At 42.8% G+C, this 12,040-nt stretch overlaps 1 protein-coding gene across 1 annotated transcript in view; it reads right to left on the bottom strand.

Moving 5' to 3' along the window:
- Positions 1-3,248: 3,248 nt before the first annotated feature.
- The window catches only part of AGXT2 (alanine--glyoxylate aminotransferase 2), a 41,659-nt gene continuing 32,867 nt past the window's right edge, over positions 3,249-12,040 (bottom strand). The window contains exons 12-14 of the mRNA XM_032213445.1: positions 10,662-10,811; positions 6,816-6,914; positions 3,249-3,437 (exon numbers count right to left, since the gene is read on the bottom strand). Coding sequence (XP_032069336.1) covers positions 3,327-3,437; positions 6,816-6,914; positions 10,662-10,811 — 360 coding nt within the window. The 3' untranslated portion in view covers positions 3,249-3,326. The remainder of the gene's footprint in view (positions 3,438-6,815; positions 6,915-10,661; positions 10,812-12,040) is intronic.

The raw sequence follows: 12,040 nt of genomic DNA, 5'->3' as shown, positions 1-12,040 counted from the left end.
TTGCACTATTCACTTCATCTTGCGATGTCCCCTTTACAATTAAATGCACCTTTTTGCTACCAGCCTGCCTATATTCATTTAGCCCAAACCTGGGTTGGCTGTCAGCCAGAAGATCACTAGTGCCGCCCCTCACTCCGTGAAAAAGGGCTTGCTAACAACCATGATAGGAACAAACATTTTCTAGGCAAAAGCGTAACTTTAAAGATATTCTGTTATTGTATGGTTTAAGTTCCAATATGTTTTTCCCTTTGCTATATATACACACACACAGTTTTTATTGCTCTGTGCATGTGCACAGAGCATGCATCAAGCGCAGCACACCCATGAGCAAACCAGCAGTAGTGACTGCCGGAACCCACCCCGGATAGGTAGGTAGGTAGGTAGGTAGGTTAGGTAGGTTAGGTAGGTAGGTAGGTAGGTAGGTAGGTAGGTAGATAGATAGATATAGATGATAGATAGATAGATAGATAGATATAGATGATAGATAGATAGATGATAGATAGATAGATAGATAGATAGATAGATAGATAGATAGATAGATAGATAGATAGATATGATAGACAGATGATAGATAAATAGATAGATATAGATGATAGATGGATGGATGGATGGATAGATAGATAGATAGATAGATAGATAGATAGATAGATAGATAGATAGATAGATAGATAGATAGATAGATAGATAGATTGATAGATGATACGTTCATTTTAAAGTTTAATAAATTTATATGCTGCCCAATCCCGAAGGACTCCGGGCAGCTTACATAAAACAATTCTAAAAATAATACTACAAAATTTAAAATAGAGAGAAAACAAATTAAAAAGACACATCATGCAATCAACCTTAGTGGGGCTGGACCTCGTTCATGAGGTCAACAGCCCCAGGCCTGCCGGAACAGCCAGGTCTTAGTAGACTTTCAGAAGGCCGAGAGAGTGGGGAGGGTCCGGATCTCGGGGGGTAGATTGTTCCATAGGGCCGGGGCAGCTACAGAGAAGGCCCTCCACCAAGGAGCCACCAGACGACATCTAGTCGACGGCACCCAGAGAAGGCCCATCCTGTGTGATCTTATCGGACGCTGGGAGGTATGTGGCAGAAGACGGTCTCGTAGATATCCGGGTCCTAAGCCATGTAGGGGTTTAAAGGTGATAACCAGCACCTTGAAGCCCGTTCGGAGACCGATGGGGAGCCAGTGCAGCTCGCGGAGGATGGGTGTAACATGGGTGTATCTTGGTACACCCAGTGTCGCTCGCGCGGCTGCATTCTGGACCAATTGTAGTCTCCGAACACTCTTCAGGGGCAGCCCCATGTAGAGTTCACATGTAAGTGCTAGTCGTTTGCGTTCCTCTTGTGGCATATATTCAACAACTCAAAAGTGCTTTTTTAAGAGGCAACTGGACTTTCTTTGAAGATGTTTCACTTGTCATCCAAGAAGACGCTTGGGGAATGGAAGGATGTGTACTCCTTGCAGAGAGCTGGCCATTTGCATTCTTTTGACAAGTCATCAAGGCCACCTGGAGGTTTATCTATCCTCAGGGTCACCTGAGTAGTGCAAATTACCCACCATCCAGTCAGAGCTGGAGAAATCTTGGATGAGAAGCGAATCGTTTTCAAAGAAAAACCAGAAAGTCCAGTTGCCTCTTGAAGAAACACCTTTGGGACAACCATGACCAGGATGACTGAGATAATCTCCATAGACATTCAACCACTGATTGAAAAGCACTGCTGTAAAATATATTTAGGAAACTGTTGCTCTCTTGTTCTTGCTGTATTCTGTTCTTCAGCGAAAGAGACGGGTAAATTATCTAGTTGGGGGAAGTTCAGGATCTCCATATGATTCTTCTGTTCAGAGCCATCTGAGTTAGCCTGGACAGCAAGATTTGCACGTATCAATTCAGCTTTAGTTTCCTCATCCCTGATCCAAGAGCTAAGAGTTGAAATTCCTTTATCTTACTATATGCTAAGACTAGTAAAGCACTAATCAGCATTAAACCTTCATTCTGTTCTCGCTGGTGGGGAAGTGTTTGTTGCCCCTCAGAAATTTGTGGTAGGATTTGCAGGGGTGGGCTTCAAAAATTTTAACAAGGTGTTCTCTTCCATGGTTGCTGGGTGGATGTGGCCGTGGTGGGCATGGCCTAGTCAGCCCCCTGAACCGCAGTTGGGGGGGGGTCGTTTTTGCCCTCCCATGGCTCTGGAGGTTTTCCTCTAGCCTCCAGGAGGGTGAAAAACGGCCTCCCCAGGTTTTGGAGGCCCTCTGGAGGCTGGAAACAGGCCCATTTCCAGCGTTCCCGAACTTCTGATAGGCCCATTTTTTGCCCTTCCCGAGCCTCCATGCACGCCTTGTGCTTACCTGCATCTATGGGCCACGTGGAGACTCCTTGGAGGGGCAGAGTGTGGTGGGCAGGGCCAGCCAGGAGTGGGATTTGGGGGTTCTTCAAACTGCACAGAATCGTAGCTAGAGGTTCTCCTGAACACCTGCGACCCCCCCAGCAGCCCATCCATGAGTGTCTGGAAAAAGATGCAGCTGCTTTAACAGGTCAAAATGAGATACTTCACACGTGTCCACGTGTCATGAACATCTCATGAAGAATTATTTGTTCATCTGATCCTTATAACTCAAAATTGTTGGCATTTAATTCATATTCTATATCAGTTTACTGCCTTTTTATGTATGTCAGGGCTCTTTAAAATTCCAGATGCGACTGCTGGATACAGTTGTTATATGCAAAAATTGGTCCAACATACCGCAGTGTTTCCATGTTCCACTTTTTGCTTTATGAAATTAAAGGTAAAGGTTCTCCTCGCACATATGTGCTAGTCGTTCTCGACTTTACCTTTATGAAATTGTGTTTTGTCAAAACAGGGAAGGATTTGGGTATGTGCTTTCCCACCTGGAATTCAAAGCGAAATGGCAACAGAATTAGCTAATGCCCTTATGGCAGAGGATTGGAAAGAATTTATATTCTGCTGCTCAGCTGTCTTTTCAAACCTGTTTCCAGCAATTTCCCCCTCAGGAGCACTCAATCTTAAAATCCCTTTGTATAGAGAGGAAGAAAAGAAGGCTCCTGTGTGCTCAGCCAAAACATCTGCTGGGCTTTTGCAAATCAACTATGGACATATCGTCCAGCTGCTGCACAAATTATAAACAGCCAAATGGAGTTGCGGGCTAAGAAGCCTTCTGCTTTCTGCATGTAACCTTATCCAAATCTCAAAAAAAAATGACAATTATGACTCAGTGATTCAGGTAATGAGTTCTGGTTCATGGATTTATTCACAGTGAGTCCAACGCATCTTGGGTCCGTGTGTGTGTGTGTGTGTAAGTTCTCTTATTTTCCAGCTGTTCTTTCCACATGTCTTATTAATGCTTCCTGGAAGACGGCTACTGCAAAATCTGCATCTTCCTTAGTAATGCACATCGGAGGTTTAATTCTAAATGTCTTGGGGAAGGAAAAAAAAAAGAGGGAAAATATTATACAGAGAAGAAACTTATTTAGTAGTAGAGATGTTTTGGCAGTAGATATAGTCACAAAGGAACATACTGTGCAGTTGCCGCTTAAGGGGCAGTGGATGAGGATGGACCAAGCTAAAACAATTCCAGCCTACTACAAGCTAAATGTATTGGTCCATCTGTATGGTGCTGCTCTACAATATACTGTATTTTTCTGAGTATGAGATGCACCGGAATATAACAAGCACCAAGATTTTGAAGAGGTAAATTTAAAAAAAAGTTTTTGCACTCTGCAGACCTTCCAAACCCTCTGCACGCCTCATTTTTTGTGAAAAACGGGGAATGCAGAAAGTTTGAGAGGACTGCAAAGTGCTCCTGGGGGCCGGGAGGGCCAAAAGCGAGCAAACACTGGTCCGTTTTTCCCTCATTTTTGTCCTCCCCAACCCCTAGAAGCCCTTTGCAGGCCCCCCCAAACCCTCTGCACATCCATTTTTGTGAAGGGGACGTGGTTTCAGGAGGCCAAAAATGCTGTATTCAGTGTATAATACAGTGTATCACCCTCTTTTTTGGGGGGAAAGGTGTATCTTATACCCTGAAAAATACTGTATTTTGCAAGCCATTTTAAAAAAGGGGGGTAGATATGGCCAGCCCCATCCCTTCTCATACGATCATTTTATAGTGCTGGGCAACCTGCCCACATTTACAGTGACATGTGGCTACAAGGCTGATTCACAATATTTTTTGCCAGAAATGGGCATTTTTGGTTTCTGGCAAAAAAACCAACAACATTGTGACAATGGACCACTTAATAACCAGCATGACTTAACGACAGTAATCTGGGTTCAATTCAGGGGTGGGTTTCAACCGGTTTGCGGCGGTCCCTGCGAACCAGTTAGTCGGCGAACCCGGAAGTAAGTAACTTCCAGGAACGGCGAAGGGCCCACCCACCCACCCGCGGTCCTTACCCGGTTTTGATGAGTTCTGCGCTTCCACGCATGCACAGGACGCATATAGTGCCTGCGCGATCCTCCAGGAGCAGCTGGAGCATCGCACAGATGCTAGTACGCATGCGTACACCGCGCGCATGCACGAGGACGCCGCCAGCCCCGTTCCAACCGAACCGGTTGGAACAGGGCGAGAAACCCACCCCTAGTTCAATTATGATCGTAAGTTGAGAACTCCCTATGTTTTCATGCACAGGCTAATATACCTGGAACAAAGCAGGCTTGGAAACAAACCTCAGATACAATTTCATGCACAGACAGTTGTATGTGTTCCTTTTTTGACAAAAATGCCTTATTGATGCACTGATATGATATTATTTAAGGGACGTGGTGGCTCAGTGGCTAAGACGCTGAGCTTGTTTATCACAAAGGTTGGCAATTCAGTGGTTCGAATCCCTGGCGCCGTGTAACAGAGTGAGCTCCCGTTACTTGTCCCAGCTTCTGCCACCCTAGCAGTTCGAAAGATGTCAAAATGCAAGTAGAAAAATAGGGACCACCTTTGGTGGGAAGGTAACAGCGTTCCATACACCCTTGGCGTTTAGCCATGCTGGCCACATGACCACGGAGACGTCTTCGGACAGCGCTGGCTCTTCAGCTTTGAAATGGAGATGAGCACCGCCCCCTAGAGTCAGGAACGACTAGCATGCATGCGCGAGGGGAACCTTTACCTTTGCCTTCATGCTATTATTTATATTAGGGCTGGCTAATCTTTTTCCCCCTCTGGGCCATTTTCTTATTATTTTGAGGTCTGGATGAGTAATTAAGGATGGTAAAAAGCAATTTCAACTTCACCCCGGCTCCAGTGACATCACCATTGCAATGACAGGATGATGTCACAGGAGCTGGGATGAGATTGAAATCATTTTTTACCATCCTAAACTACTTGGAGTCAACCTGGTAAAGTTCCGTATTTTGAAATACATACAGAGGAATACTTATAGATAGTCCTTAACTTACGGCCACAATTGAGCCCAAAATATCCATGGCTAAGCAAAATAGCTGTTAAGTGAGTTTTGCCCCATTTTACGAACTTTCTTGCCACTGTTGTTAAGTGAATCACTGCAATTGTTAATTGTTCAGTGAATCTGGATGTCAGATCTATGTATCTGCCATTCTTCAGAGGAAGTGGGGAGAGGTATTATAACTTGCTACATTTACGTGATATTTTCCTATGTATCTTCTGCTTTGCATTGCATTCTTCTATAACCTTTCAGCTGATTTATAACTGGTGCCTGGCGCTGGCTATTTCTCACCTTTCTCGGGGAATGTAATACATGTAATACAATACAGCATGTAATACAATAGCACAGTTGGAAGGGACCTTGGAGATCTTCTAGTCCAACCCCCTGCCTAGGCAGAAAACCCTACACCGTTTCAGATAAATGGCTATCCAACATCTTCTTAAAGACTTCCAGTGTTGGGGCATTCACAACTTCTGGAGGCAAGCTGTTCCACTGATTAATTGTTCTAACTGTCAGGAAATTTCTCCTCAGTTCTAAGTTGCTTCTCTCCTTGATTAGTTTCCACCCATTGCTTCTTGTTCTACACTCAGGTGCCCTGGAGAATAATTTGACTCCCTCTTCTTTGTGGCAACCCTTGAGATATTGGAACACTGCTATCATGTCTCCCCTAGTCCTTCTTTTCATTAAACTGGACATACCCAGTTCCTGCAACCGTTCCTCATATGTTTTAGCCTCCAGTCCCCTAGTAAATGTATGTAAAGTGGGGGTGGGCCATGTGGACAGCAGAGTCGGAAGATGGCCCTGAGAACGCTCCCTTCTCTCTTTCTCAGAGCAGCCAGTGCAATAACATCTTCACACCTGCGGATTGGCTGAATCCACTCCGGACTGTTGGGAGGGGTGTCTAATTCCTTTATTCTTAATTGTACGGCCTGAGGGACTTCAGAGCCTGCTTTGAACCTGCCCTGCTATCACCCCTTTTCAATAAAAGGTTCCTTTTGAAAGGCCAAGTTTCAAGAGTCTTTACTTTCTTGAATAATGGTGAGAGGACGGGCCTTTACACCGGCTTCCCCATTGACTTTGTTGTCAGAAGGTCACAAAAGATAATTGCGTGACCCCAGGACACTGTAACTGTGATAAATGCATGCCAATTGTCAAGAGTCCAAATTTTGATCACATGAGCATGAGGATGCTGTAATGCTCATAAGTGAAAAAAACAGCCATAAATCACTTTTTTCAGTGTCATTGTAACTTTGAAAGGTTACTAAATGAATGGTTGTAATTTGAGGCCTATATTTTTTTAATATGCAAATCATTCGTTTTCCTTCAGCATGGGTCAGCCTTCTGTCTACTGAAGAACTGGCTATGGCCACAGCTTAATATGATTCTCAACATTTACAATACCTGTAATTGCATCCCTCCTTTGCCAATCAGTATTCCCATGTCCTTGCAGTCTTCCCAAATCTGGTCCATCTCTTCAGGTGGAAGTGGCTGGCGGCTTTCCTACAAAGGAAGTTTAAACTTCAGTTTCGCACCTTTTTTTATTGTTTAAAAAAAAACAGGAGGACATGAAAGAATCAAACAATACATAGCCATTAATCACAAGAAAGTGGATTTTTATGTTGTGAGTTTTTGTGCATGCGCAGGCAATTCAAAAGGTACTTTGAGTTGCTAATGGCAAAGCATTAATAAATAAAATACAATATGTTGGCTATGTTAACATTCAATTTCACAGGTTTTAGAATTGCAGGTTGACATACTCAGCATCACAGTACATCTTCTATTTTATTGATTAAATTAATACTCTGCCATTAAGAACTCAAAATAGCTTTTGAACGTTGTGCGCATGCACAAAGACTCACAAAAATGAAGCAGGTGCAAAATGATTTACTTTTTCAGTAATTGCCACAGTGAGTTAGTGGTGTTTGCAGGAAGACTCTACACTTAGTCCTTGACACATGAATAATGGAAGTTGTCTGTTATGATCATATGTTGTAAAATAGGTTGGTGGATTTTACTACCTTTTTTTTTTGTAGTGGTCATAAAATGGCCACCAAGGTCATTAAGTGAACTAATGGAAGTAAGTGCCAGTTTTCATCAAAACTATTGTAAAACATTGTCATGTGACTGCAGGACATGGCAAAGGGCCATAAATTCAGCCATGTTACTGAGCGCCCAAAGTTAGGTCATGTACAGTAGTGCAGAGTCATGTAACTCCAACAATCAGAAGTTTGAACCTGGGTTGTAGGCCCCTTGTGCAGGTCAGTCATAACTTTGAATGGTGGCTAAGCAACTGGTCATAAGTTGAAGAATATCTGTAATTTCAATAATGCTGGAACAAAGGTAGCACTACAATCAAGAGAGCCACAGTGGCGCAGTGGTTAGAGTGCAGTACTGCAGGCTACTTCTGCAGATCACCGACTGCCAGCAGTTTGGCAGATCGAATCTCACCAGGCTCAAGATTGACTCAGCCTTCCATCCTTCCGAGGTGGGTAAAATGACTGTAAACTGCTTACTGCCCCGAGCAATGAGGTTCTGCCATGTTTAGGAATCTTTTTTATACCACGTTTATTATCAGGCATCCTGAATAACAAAACTTACAGTTCAGTGTTAAGATTCTTCTGACTTTCCATGATTTGTCCCATCACATAGTGTAAAAAGATGATGATTTTATCCCCATGCTGAGTGGAAATGTAGAATGCTACTATTCCGGTTCACAAAGGCAATTAAACTGCCCGGCTATAAACTCTGCATGTGGGCAAGATGCCCCGGTGGCCAATCAGGAACAGTGATTTCAAGGTGCTAGTCGTAACTTATAAAGCCCTTCATGGTATTGGATCTGGGTACTGAGTCCTCCAGGAGAAGGGCGGCATACAAATAATAAAATTCTATTCTATTCTATTCTATGTGATCACATGTCATGGAACTACATTTCCCATAAGGCAGTCTCTGCCTGCATTTCCCATGAGGTAGTTTCTTAAAGGAGACAGTTCTTAATTCCTACACTAGCTATATACTGCTGGGACAGCACAAGCATTATGAAGTGAAATATAGTAAGTCTAAGTGCTATTGCTATCAAGCTTCAATGTGTAGTTCTCTGCTCATCTTATTATTATTTTTTTGAACCGTGGTTTTAGAACAACTATTAATATTCAGTTCTGATGCACCTATAGATTTTACTGACTATATTCAGCAGTAGGCATTGGTATCATGGTTGTTTAGTCACTTTAGCATTATATGTAATTTTATATAATAGTATACCAGTTACATAGATGTGTAGCACTGCATTCCTCATGGATTTAATAACCCTAATTGTATTTATAATCTTAATAGTGCTAATATTATGTTTTGTGCTAGCACCTTACGATGGAGTTATTTTTATAGTATGTACATTAGACTTGCAAAACAGGATGGTTTTAATGTTAGTGTTGAATTTAAATTTTGTTGATCATTGAGTAAAATAAATGGTGAAACTGATCCTTGTCTACTCAGCCCTGGTGAAACCACACCTGGAGTGTGGTCTCACCAGGGCTGGTGTTAGAGTTCCAGAAGTCTATTAGAGTTCCAGAAGTCTATTAATTAACAGATTTAATAGATTAACAGAGTTGGAAGGGACCTTGTAGGTCTTCTAGTCCAACAACCATTTCCGATCAATGGCAGTCCAGTATCTTCTTGAAACCTCCAGTGTTGAAGCTCCCAACTTCTGAAGGCAAGCTGTTCCATTGGTTGATTGTTCTCACTGTCAGAAAATGTCTCCCTATTTTTAGGTTGAATCTCTCCTTGATCAGTTTCCATCCATTATTCTTCTGGTGCCTTGGAAAATAGCTTGACCCCCCTCCACTCTGTGGCAGTCCCTCAAATACTGGAACACTGCTATCATGTCTCCCCTGGTCCTTCTCTTCACTGGACTAGCCATGCCGAGTACTTGCAACTGTTCATTTTAGCCTCCAGTCCCCTAATCATCTTGCTCTTCTTTGCACTCTTTCTAGAGTCTCAATATCTTTTTATAGTATGGTGACCAAAACTGGATTCAGTATTCTAGGTGTGGTCTTACTAAGGCTTTATAGAGTGGTATTAGTACCTCACTTGATCTTGATTGTATCCCTCTATTAATGCAATTTAGGATTGTATTGGCGTAATTGTTAGAGACAGTTCACAGGAGGCCAATAAAAATTATATAAGCCCTTCAGAGCATTTCCTATGAGGATAGAGAGAAAGAAGTTGGACTCTTCAGTTTCAAGGTGTGTTTCTCAACCTTGGCAACTCTAAGATGTGTGGATGTCAACTCCCAGAATTCCCAGACAGTCATGCTGTTTGGGAAATCTGGAAATTGAAGTCCACACATCATCATCATCATCACCATCACCATCATCATCCAACAACAACACTTAGACTTATATACCGCTTCATAGTGCTTTATAACCCTCTCTAAGTGGTTTACAGAGTCAGCCTATTGCCCCCAACAATCTGGGTCCTCATTTTACCCACCTCAGAAGGATGGAAGGCTTGAGCTGGTGAGATTCGATCTGCCAAACTATAGCCAGCAGAAGTAGCCTGCAGTACAGGGGTGAAATTCAGCAGGTAGCGGAAATTTTGAGTAGTTTGGAGAACTGGAAAATACCACCTCTGGCTGGCCCCAGAGTGGGGTGGGAATGGAGATTTTGTAGTATCCTTCCCCTGCCACACCCACCAAGCCACACCATGCCCACCAAGCCACGCCTACAGAACCAGTAGTAAAAAAATATTGAATTTCACCACTGCTGCAGTACTGCCCTCTAACCATTGCGCCACCCTGGCTCATGTCAGCTTAAAGTTGTCAAGATTGGAAACACTGGTCTAGAGCAAAGAAACTGAAGGGCAACATGATATGATAGCCATGGTGAGGTACGTAAAGGGAAGCTACAGAAAAGATAGTCAGAAATTATTTGACCTGGCCCAGAAACTAGCTGTAGAAATAACAACTACATGTTTAAAATCCATTAGAATATAAAGGAAAATCTTCCCATCAATAGCATGTGTACAACAATGAATAGTGAACAACAGTGAATGTTCCAGTTAGAATCCAAAGGTTATAGGTTTTTTTCTCTCTGCATTATTTTTTTTAAACATTAACCATCTTTCATTAGTGGCAAATTAGGTTTCCTGCACATTGTAATGGGTTGGACTAGATGACCCTTGTTGTCTTTTCCAGTTCAATGCAAATACCTTACAGGAAGTATAGCCCCCCTCCCCACCGAGTGCAGTCCATACCTTATTCTTGACCATCTCTATCCCAATCATAAGTCCTTTGCCACGAACATCTCCAACACTTTCAAACTTATCCCTCAGCTTTGCAAACTCTAAGAGCAAGTGAGTTCCGACCTCTTGGCAATTTTTCTGCAAGCCATCTTCCGCTATTGCCTAGACGCCCAAAAACCATAGAAAGAAACCATCAAGCATTGCTGGCACATTTAGTTCTATAAGGGTCCTTAAGAACTAGACGGAAATAACTTTGATAAGATCATGACCAGTCAAAAAGGATTAGAATGTCAATCAACTTCATTACGTGTCAACACATGGAAAAATTCGGGAGTACATTCCATCTAATAGAATACAGCTAGTCCTTGACTTACAACAGTCCATTTAGTGGCCGTTCAAAGTTACAACGGCACTGGAAAAAGTGACTTATGGCCGTTTTTCACAGTTACAACCTTTGCAGCAATCCCATGATCCTATGATCAAAATTCAGACGCCTGGCAACTGGTCCATACTTACGACTGCTGCAGGGTCCCAAAGTCACGCGATCAGTTTTTGCAACCTTCTGACAAGCAAAGTCAAGCAAAGCCAGATTCACTTAACAACCAGGTTTCTAACTTATCAACTGCAGTGATTCACTTAACAACGGTGGCAAGAAATGTTTTAAAATGGGGGAAAACTCACTGAACAAATTCTCACTTAACAACAGAGATTTGGGGGACAATTGTGGTTGTAAGTCGAGGACCACCTGTATTGAGGGGCTTTGGGGGGAGAAAGGGGGATCCAACATTAAAATAGTGGGTGCAGCTGAGGCGAAGTCCTGCCCCAGTATATTTTCAATATATTTGCAATGCTTGTGATCCACGCTAAAAAAGGGGGTAGAGCTTCAACCCCCCCCCCAAAGTACTGGCCCCAATATTTTGCAAATGTCCATGGCAATATGGAGAATGTGTAACTGTCTTGCTGTGAAGTACTGTGGAAATTATACAAGCATATTTTTTCTCCTGTTCCACTGTGTTCAATTCTTGGAAACTGGACAAATCCCTGCAGTTTTCTTGGCAAGGTTTTTCAAAGTGGTTGGCCTTTGTCTCTTTCCCAGGCTGAGAGAAAGAGACTAACCCAAGGTCTCCCAGCTGGCTTCACGCCTGAAGTGGTACTAGAACTCACCATCTCCCAGTTTCTGGACTGATGCCTTAATCATTACATCAGACTGCCTCTCTACAAATGTGCAACGTCCCATTAATTTCACTGAGATTTGCAATAGATGAATAATCTGCATTAATCTATCTACATGGAATCCTTAGTTTTAGTGCTTATTACCTGAATTGTCATGCCCCAGCATATAACTTTTATATACTGTTGTTGCTCTCTGGTCCCATCTAGTGGCCGGAGAG

Source organism: Thamnophis elegans, chromosome 3, assembly GCF_009769535.1.
Source record: "Thamnophis elegans isolate rThaEle1 chromosome 3, rThaEle1.pri, whole genome shotgun sequence".
In the NCBI taxonomy this organism is placed as follows: Eukaryota; Metazoa; Chordata; class Lepidosauria; order Squamata; family Colubridae; genus Thamnophis; species Thamnophis elegans.
This window is presented reverse-complemented; position numbering and strand designations above follow the sequence as displayed.